The following is a 16,045-nucleotide window of genomic DNA, read 5'->3' on the forward strand; positions in this document are numbered from 1 at the left end:
ATACTGTCATTAAGTCTAGTCGATATTCCTGGACTCCCTGCCTTCTCTCACGCATTGTTCTAGAAATCCCTGACTGTCGTACTCATGTCCTGTGGTCTGGTGCCATGGCTGATTCCGTGTCATACACTTGGCCGGCGAAGCTGGCTCCGAGCAACTGAGCTATTGACAGCGATCATCATGAATGAGACAATAGCGTCTGGAGAAAAAATCAGTCTAGGACATGTAAGGCCATGGTATTGAAGCTGGGGAACCCGCAGTGCTTCATCAATTTGTCAAGGAATGCAGCCTGCAAGCTAGGACTTGGTAATACGGGCTGAAGCCAAAGCTTATGTGTCAGGGACCGGTGCTGACTTCAACAATGCGAACGAGGCCAATCCGCAAGCTTGAGGTCCCTTAGGCCCAACAGCCCAACGATATTTCTCGAGTCGCTATGCACAGCTTTGGGCCTAATTGGGAGAGAGTCTTCTAGGGATCCAGCTATGACCGCCTGCTGAAGATAAATGAGGCCAGGTACCCAACGAACCTATTCATCTGTAACAGCTGCGTAGGCTTGGGCATACTGTATAAAGCATCAAGGGGAAAGGGAAATTGTCGAAAGACAACTGTGTTGACTAGGTAGGTGTGGGTATTGGTAACACTGGTACAAAGGGTTCTTTTTGTTCTCGATTCTATACAAACAAATCCAACATCCTACTTGCTTCTGGAGCCTGACTTGTCGCATCTCTCAAGCTGGTTGTATTGTGCGCCGCTTTGTCTCCGAGAATCTCAGCCTCGCGCTAGTGGAATGTCTTGGCATTTCAATATCGACTTCAATCCATCTTCCCAGGACTCCAAAACTTCTCAGAGATTCAACATCTGTACAGAGACAGTCTATCGCTGAATAATCGACATGCTGTTTGTTCATCGTAAGCAGTCGGCACAGCAACAATGTGCGCAGGGCGAGAAGGCGCATCGATGGCGTGGGTGCGCTCCGATGCCGCAGACGTCCAACATATCTCGACTTTGACGCACCCGACTTCGTCTTGTCACCATGCACCCTGTCTTTTTGTTTCCCGCACATGCGGGATCACGGACTCATGAAATATGTTCGCTTGGATCATCCCCCTCAAGAAAGGTCCACAGCAGGAACATTCACTTGACAGAACTCAGCCCGATAGTCTCAGAAGTCTACCCCGACACATTCACACGACCTTTCGTGTCTCACCGGTGATGGGCTTTCTCAGATATTTCACATGGTAGGCTTGGCAAGCTTCTTCTTACTCTTTCTCTTCAAGAGGCACTCTTCTACACTTGAACCCCTTTTCGGTACGTGCGTATCTCACGAACACTTTCCTTTCGTTGATTCGTTGTCAATCATCTCTCAACAGAGCCACAGTTGGATAAGGTCTTGTCTGCTCAGATCGACGCGACCGAAGCTGAATCAGCCTTATCTCTGCGTGTCTCAACCACTCACTTTTTGCAAGTCTTTGCTGGCTCTGCTCCAATTACCGACTTCATCCGGCTCTCACTTCAGATCCTGCAACTCTTGTGATGCCTTCCTTCTTGGCCTCGCTGTTGTAACATGACATCTTGGTGTGGAGTCACTTTTTCTCTGCACAACGCTTGGAAACTTCTGTCGCGACTTGAGTCGATCTCTGATACCAATCTCCAGCTCACTCAAGCTCAACACACCCGACAGGACTGACCGCGCCTCACAGCCTCAATCCGATCTTGGTACCGACTTGGCCTCTAGCTCGATTTCTTTTTGCTCTGGCACAGTCTGACCAGTCCTTCCTTTCTTCACCTTACTAGGATCTCTACAAAACGCTGTCAATCGCATCGCGGTCTGAGACAACACCTCACAACAATGGGTGCTAACAACTCAGTTATTGATACCGAAGTCCCTCTGTTCTCTGAAAAATTTCCAAACATCACCATCAGACCTCTCAACCCGCACACAACAACGGCTCAACCAGATCGAGAGTCAAATAAAACAGCAGGTACTTCACATGGCCACAACCAAGTTCGTACGACGTCTGTCACAAGAGATGGCATCTCATCCAAGGCTCACCCCCAACCGAGACGGCTGCCTCCAGTCGAAAGCCGCGAGACGGTCAAATCACAAGCTTTCCAACTCACTCGTTGGCGCATCGTCGATGAGACAGACGAGCTCTACGAGTCGTGCGAAATCGGCAACTCGGAAAGTCCTGCCGTGTCACGCAATTCATTGACGATTTCCAGCAATTCTGATTTCGACATAAAGCCTTCATTGGCAGAAATTGATGAAGCCTTGGCTAGATATCAAGCACATCCTCTCTCAAATCCCGAAAAGGCTGGTTCACTTCTTTCTCCGATTATCTTAGATGCTTCACCAGCCAAACTCAGACAGTCGTCCCTGGACAAGCATTCCTTGAAATCCTCACCGGCCAATCCCAAACAGTCCCCCCTCAACAAACGCTCCCTGAATCCCTCGCCGGAGCCAAAGAGGAAACGCCGCCTTATCCCAACAAAACGAGCGGTCGAAATTGCTAACCAGAAATTCGAGAGGTTCGGTGGCATGAGAGATTACCTGCAGAACCAACCTACAGCGCCTCGGGCCCGTCCGTCGACGTACAGCCAGGAAGAGTTTGGATTCGTCAACCCATTCCCAGATGGCTTCCCTCTCTCCGACGAGGAAGGTCACTTGCGTCCAGAGGCACATCCTGGTTCATGTCTGTACCAGGACTCTGACGATGAAGACGAAGGGTATTGGTCAAAGGTGGTCAGCCCGGTGGATTCTGCGGAAACGCCAGAAGAAGAACAAGCACGCCTGAAGGAGCTGTTGTCAAGATTTCACAAACGTAAACAGACGGGCGCCAAATCAAGCGCGAAAATAAAGACTGAAGTGGATGAAGGTCTCTTGAAATTGGCCCGTGAATACATGCACAGGTATGAAGAAGCTGGGGCTGAGCGGAGCAGACAGCTCCGAGAGAAGGCCCTACGGCGACGCGGACTTCTCCCGACTCTAGAAAACTCCGCTCTCGAAGGAGACTCAAGCTCGGACCACGGCAAGACTCTGTCTGACACCGGCGTCGACAATGGTTCAAACAGAGAAAGAGACTCAAGTTTAGAACATATTAAGACACTGTCTCACGCCGGCGCCGAGAATGGCTTCAACAGTGGCCTGTTCTGTGACGACGACTGCCAAGCCCAAAGTGTCGAGGACGTTTTGGACATTGCACAAGAACACGACATGGAGAACCGAAAGCCCATTCAGTCAGAGGTACGCGACAATTTGAAGTAGGTCAGACACGAGCAGTCCAAGCCAAGATAAAGGCTAATCAAGAGTTACAATAGGACAGACCGGCACACTCCCTGTAAGGGGCCCACCACGCAAAATCCTGCCTCACGTGCAGCTGCGGAGCGATTTCGGACGCAAAGCCGACATTTGAGTGACCACCACGAACCTCAAACCCATGACAATGAGTCTGCTGCAAGTTTCAACTCGAGAGATAGTCATATTCTAAGCTCGAGCTCTGAGGGTCTGTGTCTACGAGCAAAGGAAGAGCGCTTGCGCGAGGCGAAAAAGCCAGGTGTTTCGCCGCTTATGGCTAAGGGGGTGAGCAATCCTCCCTCAAACGATCAGTGCATCACAGATGACGAAATCAATCCTAGAGCTCGAAGCAACCGTCCTCAGGTGGCGAATGATCGCGCGAGAGCCTTGAAGCTGGAAACAGAACAGCAGGAATCACAAGTCAGTGCTAGTGCAGGAAACGAAACGAACTGCAATCCATCCATACGGAAGCCTTCTGGCCGTGAGATGATGGGACAGGAGCGAAACGCCGTCATCGAACAGAAGCGAGCCGTTGTCACCGAACAGAAGCGAGATGCTGTAATTGAACAGGAGCGAAACGTCGTCATGGAAAAAAACCGAGACGCTGTCGTTGAACAGAAGCGAAACGATGTTGAACAAAAGCGCGACACTGTCATTGAACAGAAAGAGGAGATGATTTTCCCGGGTCGACGTCTTTCCGGCCTAGAGACGCTTGTAGCCAAGCGAGGAGCTGCCAGTGAACAGAGCCTCGACGTGAAGCCCGTTGATCGACCTCTGTCTGGCCTGGAGATGCTCGCAGCCAAGCAGGGAGCTGTCAGTCAACAGAAACCCGACCCGGAACCCGTTGCTCGACCTCTTTCTGGGCTTGAGATGCTGGCAGCAAAGCAAGGAGCTGGCAGGGAACAGAAAGTCGACTCGAAACCCGTTGCTCGACCTCTGTCTGGGCTGCAGACGCTGAATTCTAGAGGCACAGAATCCCAACCCAGGCAAGAAAATGGCGTACGCCCGTCAACGTCCATTACTCCAGGTCCCAATAAAGGCTTAACGCTGCCCAAAAGCTTTGACCAACTCTCCGAAGAAGAGAAAGACGTGATTGTCCAGCACGAAATCGCAAAAGAGAGAAAGAGAGACCTTGACGCTCTTGGGAGTGTTTTTTGGGTATTCGCACAGTTACGGTGCTTTCCCGACCGCGAGATAACCGAAAGAACTATGCAGAGAGAAACTAACGAGCTTTACGATATCGGGAAGTTTATTGCCATAGTAATTGAGCAGGGGAAGCCTGGTAAGATGCGAAGGGTGCGCGTCCAGGATATCCGTGAGAACATCCGCAGACGCATACAAAAAACACTGGCAGACGGCTCAGAAGAGCCTGACGACGTTACAATTATGACTGAAATGAGGCGGACCTTCAGTCAGAAGCATATTGATTTCATCAATGACGAAACACCCAAAGTGCAAGCGGAAATCGACCATTGGGGATATCTACGGAGTGAATATAGCAGCAAGCGGCACAATTCGAGGCCGAGAGAGCATAGAAAGAAAGAGCGACCAAAGGAGCGGACGGATGAGAAGTCCAGTAAGAAACAAGTCCGATTTGCTGCTGAGGAGAAACGCACTACCCAAAACAAGCGACCTAAGGGTCAAGGGAAAACAGTCGAGAAGCGACAAACGCAAGCCGATCGCCAGGAGCAACTTATCGAAAAGCTAAGAGCTCAACTGAAACGCTTTGAGACGGCCGATGCAGAAGACTTGGCTGAACTTCAGAGTCAAGTTGCTGAAATCGAAGCAGAGCTTGAGCGCGAAAAACAGGAAGATGATGAAAGCGAAGAGGATGACGGTGCTGAATTCGTCTTTGGAGCTGGACAAGAAACCGTACCGGCGCCGGCTAAATCTCCCAGTCAAACCACTCAGGAACCAACCACGGATGAGGAACAGGAGCTTCAAGAAATCAACCGTTTAGAAGATGCACGCCAGAGAGAGTCAGCTGATACACCAGGAGCTGGCCAACAGCGGCCTGACGCAGAACTCTTGAAACGGATGCAGCTCAAAAAGAGCCTGCCCAATCCGAGTCAGAGCTTTGACCCAGAGCTTCTGCGACAAATGCAGTTCAGGAGGGAGCAGCAGCTAGAGGCAGCAACAGACTCTACGATCATTGATCGAGCTGCTGTGGGAGAGTCAGATAGTGAGGCCGAGGCGGCAGACGAATACGCTTCTGATGATGATGATACGGACGAAGACGAAGATCGCCAAGTTCACCGGTACACTGTCTGGGGGACGTTCGTGGGGATGGAAATTTACAAAGACGCCGACCACTATTACTTGATGAAGACATATGACGCCACGAAGGCGGAGGCTAAAGTCAGGGAGATCATCTCCGGCATCCACCAACATGTATTGAAGAATGGTACGGTCCTCGATCATTTGACGGTGGTAACGGAGTGGCATCACGGGTTGATGGAGCAGCACATTGCGGTCGGCGAAAGCGCTACGACCATCGCAAGAGCATGGGTGGAGTGCGACCTGGTGGATTTGAACAGAAAGGCGTTCCGGGCTGCAAAACGCCAAGGAGCGGTAAAACAGGTCACTACATTTGCGGTTCATTGGGAAAAGACCATTACTCCGGTCGCTAGCGGCGCCGAAGAAGAGGCCGAGAACGAGACCACGACCGCCGACTCAGACGGGATTGACGACCTCTTTGAAGAGCCTGCAGAAGACAAAGCCAATTCGACATCGCAAGCCACAGCGCCAGTCACGACGACCATCCCGCAAGACGAGATTCAACACTTCACGACGCCGATCCTGGCAAACCGCCACGCTAAGGCAGTCTATCTGACCTGGCACAACACTTTCCTCCCGGGATGGCAGAACGAGGGCTATCGCCAGCTCGAGAGCGACTCGATGGAGGAGTATCTGGAGACGCTGGGCAGCTGGGGCCTGTTTTTCCGCGAGGAGAGCTTTGAGCGCGCCGAGGTCGACGAGGGTGGCGGTCCGGGGAGACGAGTGGAGGAGAAGTTCAAAGTCTGGGTCAAGAAGATTGCGGTCAGTGGGCCGGGGAATTGAGGGTTGAAATGCAGATGAGTATGAAGATGCCTATGTGGTCATGGCACATGCGTCCTCGCTACTTGGTAGCGTTAACGCAGCGACGCGTTGTTTTGAATGGGGTCCCTTGTTTTGGTGGAAACGGGCGAGAGAGGTGGACACAATCGTCTTCTCTGTGCTGGGAGATTTTGACGGCGTTTGGCGCATGCATTTTTCCTCCTTCTTTCCTGGTTTGTCTTTGGGGGGGTTTGGCTCTCTCTTTCTCCACGTCTGTCCGGCACCGTGGTACATAATCACCGAGAGAGGATATCAAGATCGGCGCCAGAGTCGTTTTCAGACCGGCATCGTCGTTGGGTACGTACCTAGATAGGTAGCTAGCGATAATGCGATAATTCACTTCGTTCCACCGGCCATGATTGCCACCCGCGAAATCAGAGAAAAGCAGCTTTGAATAATGAATGATATTGAAATCGTTCGTGTCGGAAACGCCTTGGCTATGGATGACCCCCTGTGGTGACATATCACGCACTTATCTAGGTGTACATACAGTAAATTTTATCCTGATGTCCCCCTCCGCGCGTAATCTGGACTCTGACATATACATATACATATAAATATACATAGCACCAAGTCTGCCTGATCTCGTCTCGTCCAGCTCATTCTCTTGTTCCAATCTCTGCCAACGCCGGCACGACCCCAGTGGGCCCACGGTGGCATCGTGTCTTTTCAAAAGGTCGGCCTGGGTACAGGCCCCAGTGGTTTCTTCTCACCGAGAGCAATAATCCTCCTGCTCGGCCTGTTTCTCGTCAAAGTCCCACATCAACTTATCCGCGTCGGGCTGCTGTGCCTGCACGAGGTACGCGATCCACGGCATGACCGCGTACGCCAGCAGTGCCATGGCATACACCGGCCCAGCGACAACGTCCCTGCCGGCGACAACGAACAACGAGGCCCAGGCCCAAGACCCGTCGCTGTGATGCAGGGAGATCTGCGCCACGATGCTGACGGCCAGCTCGACGGCGAGGAGCCACACGAGGGCCAGCGCGCCGATCAGTAGCGCCGTCGGCGGCGGGGAGGTCAGGAAGCGGAGCAGCGACCACTTTCCGGCGCTGACGCTGCTCGTCGATGCCAGCGGCCTCTTCGACCCGGAGGCGTCGAGGTTCCACACCGTCACCTGCGCGGCTTGCCAGATCACCATCAGCATGATGGGCATCTCGAATAGCTCCGCGTACCGCGCACCGACGAGCGGTTGGAGGTACGGCACCCGGATGGAGCCGAGGATCAGGCCCGACAGGGAGACGAGGGAGAAGTAGACCAGCGAGAGGGGGAGGGTTTGTTGGAGGACTCCCATTTTTGGTATTGTTTGGTGTTGTTTGGAGATGTTGAGGTGGTTGAGGTAGTTTGGTTATGCGTTGGTAGCTAATCTCGAGGGTTGTGATGATGAGGATCTATATGTAAGTATAGAGAATTGGTGAAGTAATTGTCTTCAGCAGTGGGTTGTGGTGATGGTGCTTGTTGCAGGCAATCTTGCGATTGATGTTTGTATCTTAATGTCTCTGATGCAGTGTGCAGCCCCGAACAGACCCCGCGACATTCTGACGCCGTGTACAAATACCTTTTGATTCCCATTCTTCTCATGACCGGGAATTCGCGCATTGGACCACTCACCCGCCTACCCACAGCACAACACTCACAAGAGGGGGAGAGAGAGGGTCGGGAGTGGAAGAAGAGTCACGAGGTGTGTGTGCAAACACTGGGAAAAGCAACAACGGCGTGATCATGTCAATGTACAGACCTGACTAAACCAGCTTGCTTACCCAGCGATCCATTATCCAATGTTTCCCGGAAGATTCGAGGCGTAATGCTTCTTGGGAGCTAGAGTGACATGTGCGATTTTGGTGGAGTGGATGGATAACACCGTGCGAAATAATGATATGCTTCTCACGCCACTGCGGGTGGGTGTCGAAAGCACGAACCACGCCACCACCTCTTGGAGTATGCTGGTGACGGTGGTCGATCTTTTCCCACGCAAGACTCGGTGATGGCGAGGAAGAAAGACATAACCCTGCTTGTGCATCGACGAGCATTCTTTGACGGGATTTACAAGAACAGGGTATTGATCATCAGGGTAGAGTTCTTGAGAGTGGACAAGGAAAATCACCCCCTCAATCTTCGCAGCCTTGCCAAGTCCCGGCTTTTCCGCTCCGCCGCAGCCTTGCGAAAGATGCCGAGGCTTGCAGTACCGAAGCGACATCACGCCACAGGTTTGCACTACATGAGCTTTTCTTGCAATTGCCTCATTCAATCAGGATCTATACAGTACCCTAGTGTGGATTGTGCTTTTAGCTCACTCGTACGAAGCAAGCATCTCGCCGTCTTTCCATTGCAGGTAGCCGCTGGCCACTTTGCTCAGCCTCATGTCTGTTCTTCGAATACTCACGGTAGGATCCTGGTTTGCAATGCCTCTCTTAGGGGTCTCGCTTCATAACACTACATTTCAGAGGGTGTCAATATTATATAGCAAGTTGGAAGGTATAGAGGAAATATTAGAGTGAATCGCTAATGAAAGAAGACGATCATCTCGCAAGGGGCAGAGTCAGTTGCGCGCTCCGTGATCTGAAAGAAGAATACATCCTGCACCAAATGTAGCAAATATTGGTTGACGACAATGAAGCGGTCGCTGTACCAGATACAGGCTCACACAGCACATGCAGAGAAAGGAAAGAGAACCATTATGTCTTGACCACCGTTGTGTTTCAAGGCCGTTGTCCACCTACAAGCAGATCACTTTTCATGGCAACCAAGGACAGCCCAAGTTCATAACTTCATCATTCATAGCCGCTCAATATTTTAGTCCCTTCTTCTCAAAGAGGCGGAACAGGCTGAAATCGACAACGTCAGCCGCATTGCCTGCGTTTCTCTCGAGTCAGGTTCAAACAGACGAAATATGATGTGCTTACCTGCTAATGATTAACGAGTAGTAGGTTTTGTCGTCCAATCCTCGTGAATTAGGTCTCATTGCTTCTATCACAGCCTCAACCGAGCCTGGCTCCATCCATTCGATTTTTTCGAGCTCGACTTTGAGCTGATTGAGCTTGTTCTGAATTTGCGCGGGATGACATGTTGTAAGAGCAGTCAAAGCTCTCCCGTTGTTCCCCAGGAACAGCTCAGCTAGAAACACCCCCAAGCTCACGAACCCGAGCTGAGAGAGCCGTTGGCAGGATCTGCTACAAGATCCAGGGGCCACTTCAAAAACAAAGACTTTGCGTCTGTTCAGGAGGTGGATCTCGCGGACCTTGCAAATGCAAAGGCCGTCCATAAGACCATATGGACCGAAAAGTAGCATCATCTCGGCGGCCTTGAACGCTAGCTCGACCTTGGCGTACGATAGCATGCAGTTTTCCCACGGCGCTATGTCCGTCGTTGTGGATTCTGCGGCACTCTCGCCGCCTGGATATAGACTGAAACGGAGAACGTTAGGTGTCCCAGACTGGCCTATGATGCGGAACAATCGGGAAGACTTCCGTCGGCCCCTTCCGAAGCACAACTGTTCCAGTACGATTTGGAGAGAGCTGTTCGCATTCGGGTAGCGGTCAGAATTCGTGACGATCTCGACTTCAAGGAACAGTGGGCGAATCGACAGTGCTAATTGATTCCCTGCAGTGCGATTCGGGAGGGTCTCGGCTATATTTGCATCGTCCTGAACGTCCTGAACGTCCTGAACATCAGGATCGAGCGGCCAAGAGCCTGGAACCCTGAGATATTCCCTAGTCGCCTCGCGTGTGGGTTCAGGTGCCACGTTGGTCATCTGTCTGGCTTGAGTCGACAAAGGTCGAAAATGGACGAAATGGACTATCCTTTTCCCTCTTGACAATTCCCCCAGTCTTGATGGACGTTGATCCATCGCAAATCCGGGGGTCAGGTCAAGTGCTAGGTCTTGTTTATATGGAAGCCCATTTTCGGGGTTCCGGTACCGTCTGCCAAGGTCACCCAACAAGGCTTCATACCGTCGCCGCTGTTCGGCCAGGGCGAGAAGATATGATTCATGTTGGGCAGCCCGCCGAGTCTGCTCTTTCTCGCCGTCCATGGCTTTGTAGTTTTGGCAGAGCAACTTCCACGATTCCGTCTCGAGACTCTCAAAGCTCTTGACCGCTTGGTCTAAGAGGCGCCTGACATCCTGTAGAGGGCCTGTCTTGATCGCATTGCGTGTCTTGGAGTCGCTCGGACGGTATCCCTCCAACACCACTTTCAGGGTTTGGAGTTGAAGGGCAATTTGCTGGACGCGGATCTCGATAACATGGCAGCCGCTTCCCCAGTATCGCTGAGCCAACTTGTTTGGAATATTCTCCCCAGTCTCTTCGAAGTGCCAGTCGCAACGCCACGCCCGGAAGTTGTCGTCGGCGATCTCTAGGTCACTGTCGATGACAGCGAGGATTGTTGGGTAGGTTTGGGCGTTCTGCTTATCTTTCAACAAGAGATCAATACAGTTTCTGGCACCCGCGATCTCGCCGGGGACTCCTAGAATTGCAGTGATTAGCGACAGCGGGTTGACGGGCACCATCGTTCGCGGTTCGGATGGCTGAATAGGGCTCTCTAGGTTCAATACATTCTACCAGTGGAGAAATCTCTCACAAAAATTGCAGTCCTGAGGCTCTGGCTCCCCAGGTCCTTGTCGTCAATGTTGGTTCGTTGGCTAGCCACGCGAGCGCAGCTCTACGGCGCTTTATGGCGGGGTGCGTGCCTGTGTCACCTGCGACTGCCCGGCACTTCACGTTGCTCAGCCCCGCTCATATTTCAACGTTCTACCTCATCAGCCATAGTATTCCTTTCTCCCAACACATAATTCAAATGCGTTTTTTTTCTGTTCATTTCAAGATTCAATTTCATCGTCGCCATGGACGCCGAAGCAGAGAGGAAGGCTACGCAGCAGGCTTTCGACGACTTCTTCCGAACAGCCTATCCCACTTATTGTGTTGCCGTCGAAGCAAAGATTGCGCGCCCGTTGCGATCTCCAGAATCCGTGGCCTTTAGTCATGAAATGCCTGTATCGACCTTGCAAACCGGCGTTTGTGTCAAGATACTCCTAGAGAAGGCAATCACAGAACTTACCGAACACTGTCTGTTAGATGGAACCGATCTCTTCTACCTCCACTGGGGCTGCTTGAGTGGCGCTGGCCCCCACCTTTTGAAAAGCTGGTTCTATACCGAAGACGAGCTTCTCGGCTTGTTTCAAATGCTTCCAGCGATGAGCACCGAGCCACTGCCGCAAGTCACTCTATGTTTCGGTGTGATGGAGAAACGATTCCAGCCTCTAGTAAGTCCAGAGCGGTATTCGGACCGGTTGCGAATACACTTGCAGAATCATCAAGAGATGAATTATGTAGAAGAATGGTTCATTGCCGAAAGGCACATCAGAGCTATTCTCGATGATTCAACCATTGGCCGACTATGGTCCGAAGATCGCCTCCTCCACTACGAGCAGTACGAAGCGGCCAACTTGATCGATCTTGAAGACTCTTGCATCCAAAAAGTCGCGGCAGATGGATGGCAGTTACTAGCTGCGTGTCTCCTTAAAGGTCTAGACTTACTCCCTCTCTGGATACTTGTCTTACACGGTTTCGATAACGGCACCTCCACGATCCGTGCCGCGGATAAGATTGACCCGGAATTTGAGGAACGGATGCAGTCGATCATTAAACAGTATCCGAATATGGATCAATATGTGAAGGCAAATGCGGAATGGCTCAACACCTTGACCTTGGCCAGACGGGTTGTGTCTCCATTTGCGTGGGAGCAGGACTGCAGAAGAATCTGCGAGTGTAAGGGCGAGGTCCTACCGATCCTTATGCCGGTTTACAAGGTTTCGCCTCCGGAGCACATCAACTTCTCTATCGAGCATTCTTTGGTCAGGATAGAACCCGGCTACCAAAAATTCAGCAAGGTGAGTATTATCGCCAAAGAATATATCCGCAGCTCACTCAGTATAGGACCCTGAAAAATTGTTCGTTCTCAAACGGGTCCAGACGGACAAAACAGTTGCGGGTACCTTATCGGATGATCTTAAAGCAACACCTGATGATTTTGGACACCCAAACTTACTGAATTGCATCCAAGCATGGGTTGGGACAGAGTACAGTGGCAGGAGCTTCATGGCCATGCTCTATCCAACTCCAGAAACAAATCTACCCAATCACATGCTCCGTCATAGGCCTACAGAGAGGTTCTTGCGTCTTGAGCTGTGGCAGCATATGCACAATATTGCGGATGCCATGTTTTATCTCCATCGTCCAGAGACTGTTATGAAGGGCTGGTATCACGACATCTCTTCAGAGGACATCCTGATCTTTACTAAGGACGATGGAAAGGTCATCTGGAAGATTGGCAAGCTGGATTCTATCATATTGGCACAAATTGGAGCGCACTCCAAAGGAGACCCATTCGAAGCTGATTCCGATGACGAAAATAACAGGCACCCCCGGAAATTATACGGTCGCCCACCCGAAATAACTGGACGCGAGCCCAGCAAGGTAGAAACACGACCATCGGATGTCTGGTCGCTTGGTTGCATCTTCCTCCAGGTATTGGTATGGGCATTTCGGGACGATCACAACACGTCTTCCTGGTCTTCACAGATGACAATCTGTTGGGAGGAAGGGGACTACGGTACCCCTGAGCTAGCTTCATGGGTAGATGAAGCGCTGAAGGCCTTGGACGTCATTGATCGTTATCAGATTCCTTTCAGTGTCGTCACCCTCCTTGTCAGCAAGATGCTGGCCCCTGATCCAGCCGTAAGACCCGGAATGCAGGCCATTGTTCATGATCTGGAAAAGGTTTATCGGCGGCAATTGTTTCATGAGCAGCAAGAAGAATATGCCACGGATATTGAGTCCCAGGGAAGCCCTGGTCCAACAGCGAAGTTCGACGAGGACAGCACACCCATTCATTCAATGTCTGTCTCAACTTCGGAAGACGAAGACGCCGGGTTGTCAGTCCGCGGAGTGGACGTCCGAGAGCTCTTGTTGGGCGTACAGCCATCTATAATGAAGCATGCACCAATGCTTCAGTCTGCAGATACCCATGGTCAGAGTAAGGGCAAGAGCGATCCAGGTCAGTTCGCGGCTCCGAAATCGAATTCGGGATTGAGAGACGAGATTATCGATTTGATGCTGTCACGGTCTCAGGCTAGGCTTCGCAACATAGCAAAGAGCGAGAATCGAGAAGATTAGCGCGGTATAATACAGCTGGACTCGCCTTCGATTTCAGACTGTCAAGTGATCCCAACAACATCGTCTAAAGGTTGTGATGCAGAGGCGACAGAGAGGTCGCGGCGTCCTGAAGATATTTGGCCCAAGGACATTGGAATCGGCGCACTCATTGCATATCAAGTAGCTGCCAGCAGCACCACTGGATCCATAGCTCGTCTCCTTGAGCACGACGCAAACAATAGCACATGCGTGTCTCAACGCAAAGGAACTGGGTACATATGTTTCGGACCTCCACAAACGTATGACAGAGATATGAAGCCTGAGCACCGTGGCCTGTGTGTCCAACGACCTTTCGAAAAACCTTCTCACCACCGCCCTAGAAATCATGCTTTGCTCTTCATCCACTTTCTTCTCGCTCCTCCTCTCCCTCTCCCACCGCATCAGACGCCAGGATACTCCTCCCACCATCAGCCGTGACCCGGCCTCTGATCTTGACCGTGGCGTACCCGTCCTGCAGCGGTCTGAGATCGGGCTCGTTCTCGTTACTCTCATCTACGTCAAAGTACGCCTTGGTACAGAAGACCAGCGCCTCCCCTTGGCCCAGTCGGACAATGGTCTTGAAGACATCATCGCCGTTGTCGTTGTCGTCAATGTCACCGCCTCCTGCATTTCCCTTTCTCCGCCCCGCCAGCGCCGCCACGTGCCTCTGCAGCACCTTGTACCAGTCCGGCGACTGGAACTGGTGCACGATGGCCACGTTGCAGAGGTCGAGCAGCTTGGGCGAGATGGTCGGCTCCTGCGTCGCGATCACCACGCGCGTGGCCAGGTGGCGTTGCTGGCGGATGATTTGCACCAGGTCCTCGGAGAAAGCTTTCGCAGCTGGGGTCTCTGTCAAGAACTTTGGAGCAATGTCAGTTTTTTTCTCTTCTTTTTGTAGGAAAGTGAAAAGAGGGACATGAGTGGGCAGATGGGGTGTCACGATTCTTCTGTCTTTACCTTGTGCGCTTCATCCAGGGCAATGATGAGGGGACTCTTGCCTCGCTGGCCGAGGAAGATCTGCAGGAAGATGGAGAAGAGCATGCACGCGTCGGTCTCGGTGATGAAGGGACAACTGAGGTCGACGATCGAGATTGTCTGAGGACTGAAGTCGATGGTTCTCGCTCGGGTTCGGATGGCCGGCGCCGCCGTCTCCTTCAGGAACCATTCGATCAGGCTGTAGCGCATTTCGAGGAAGGACATTTGCGACGGCGTCAACCCTTCTTTCGTGACCGCCCACTTCATCTCTTGGTACTTGACGCCCGCGGTCGTGGTGTCCTTGAGCGACAGCTGCTTGAGCACTTTGTTGACAATGGCCATGTACAAGGGCGGGTTCTTGTCCTCGCTGTCTACGGCCATGAGCGCTTTGAGGTTCGCGACGTTGAGCTGCCTCTCGCTGAACAGGAACGGGATGACTTTCGGCCTCGGCGCGCCGGATGGCCAGTTCGGCAAGTTGCGGTAGAGGCGTTTCATGGCGTTCAGGTTCGAGGGTGAGACGAGCACTTGCACCTTGATGCCCTGCGAGCTGAGGTAGGCGGCTTCGCAGACCTGCGTGGCGCTGGGAGACGTGAATTTGTCGTAGTGGAAGACGAGTCCAGACATGGGCATCGGATTGGGACCCATGCTGCCATCGCTGATGAGGGCGTTTTCGAGCAAGCACGACATGGTGTGACTCTTGCCGGCGCCTTGTTGGCCACAGATGAACGTCGACCACGGATGCTGCATGTTGGCGTAGATGAGATTGTCCTGCCCGGGAAGATCTTGCTGCATCGTCGTCGCGCCGTCTGACCCGTTGATCGCGCGCGTCCGGAGCCCTAAGAGTCCGTATGCTGGGAGTCTTGGGCCCTGATCGTCGTCTTGTGTCCAGGCGTTGAGGCATTTCTTGACCTTGCTCGAGAACAGGGGTGCTGCCTCCAGCTCGCGAAGAAGGGCGGGGGACAGTCTGTTCCCGCTACCGCTACCGCTGCCATTGCCGTTGCCACTGTTATTGGTGTCATGTACCGAGGCGAATAGAGCAAGGTGTCTGACTGTCTCCTCGTCCGGGCCGTCCGAGTTGCTGTTTTGGCTCGGGTTTGATGGTTCAGAGCTTTCGGGACTGGTTTGGCGAGCCATTTTGGCCGATGTGATAGGAGATGCGATATGGAAGTGTTGCAAAAGACTATGGAAATAACTTGCCAGATAGATGAAGCAGAGATATCCTGCCCATATTTCTTTCGCGTTACCTTTGCTTGGGCGGGGAAAAGAGAAAGGAAAGCAAACATGGCTCATACATCAAACATTGCTTCCAGTATCAGTTCGTTCTTTTGTGCCGGGCGGTGTCAACAATGGGGAGAGCGGTAGGCAGAAGTTAGTATACACACAACTGCTGCGTTCAGTGTCACTGGTAAAGAAAGAGAAGAAAAAGACGAACAAGGCCGGTAAGATTGCACACGCGCCACGGTAAACAGACCATGGGGAAATTTGTTGAGGGCTT

At 52.2% G+C, this 16,045-nt stretch overlaps 5 protein-coding genes across 5 annotated transcripts; 2 read left to right on the forward strand and 3 right to left on the reverse strand.

The window, feature by feature from the left end:
* Positions 1–1,846: 1,846 nt before the first annotated feature.
* Z520_07782 (uncharacterized protein) lies at positions 1,847–6,352 on the forward strand (the record flags this gene model as incomplete). The annotated part of the gene is made up of 2 exons (XM_016778279.1): positions 1,847–3,258; positions 3,316–6,352. 2 exons carry the CDS (start codon positions 1,847–1,849, stop codon positions 6,350–6,352), a joined length of 4,449 nt encoding a protein of 1,482 aa, XP_016630639.1.
* A 745-nt stretch (positions 6,353–7,097) lies between these two features.
* On the reverse strand, positions 7,098–7,682 carry Z520_07783 (uncharacterized protein; the record flags this gene model as incomplete). The annotated part of the gene is made up of 1 exon (XM_016778280.1): positions 7,098–7,682. One exon carries the CDS (start codon positions 7,680–7,682, stop codon positions 7,098–7,100), a length of 585 nt encoding a protein of 194 aa, XP_016630640.1.
* A 1,491-nt stretch (positions 7,683–9,173) lies between these two features.
* Positions 9,174–10,892, reverse strand: Z520_07784 (uncharacterized protein; the record flags this gene model as incomplete). Its single annotated transcript, XM_016778281.1, has 2 exons — positions 9,174–9,213; positions 9,292–10,892. 2 exons carry the CDS (start codon positions 10,890–10,892, stop codon positions 9,174–9,176), a joined length of 1,641 nt encoding a protein of 546 aa, XP_016630641.1.
* A 333-nt stretch (positions 10,893–11,225) lies between these two features.
* Positions 11,226–13,557, forward strand: Z520_07785 (uncharacterized protein; the record flags this gene model as incomplete). Its single annotated transcript, XM_016778282.1, has 2 exons — positions 11,226–12,272; positions 12,319–13,557. 2 exons carry the CDS (start codon positions 11,226–11,228, stop codon positions 13,555–13,557), a joined length of 2,286 nt encoding a protein of 761 aa, XP_016630642.1.
* A 376-nt stretch (positions 13,558–13,933) lies between these two features.
* On the reverse strand, positions 13,934–15,684 carry Z520_07786 (uncharacterized protein; the record flags this gene model as incomplete). The annotated part of the gene is made up of 2 exons (XM_016778283.1): positions 13,934–14,434; positions 14,533–15,684. 2 exons carry the CDS (start codon positions 15,682–15,684, stop codon positions 13,934–13,936), a joined length of 1,653 nt encoding a protein of 550 aa, XP_016630643.1.
* Positions 15,685–16,045: the final 361 nt, after the last annotated feature.

Source organism: Fonsecaea multimorphosa (genome assembly GCF_000836435.1).
Source record: "Fonsecaea multimorphosa CBS 102226 unplaced genomic scaffold supercont1.16, whole genome shotgun sequence".
Taxonomy (NCBI): Eukaryota; Fungi; Ascomycota; class Eurotiomycetes; order Chaetothyriales; family Herpotrichiellaceae; genus Fonsecaea; species Fonsecaea multimorphosa.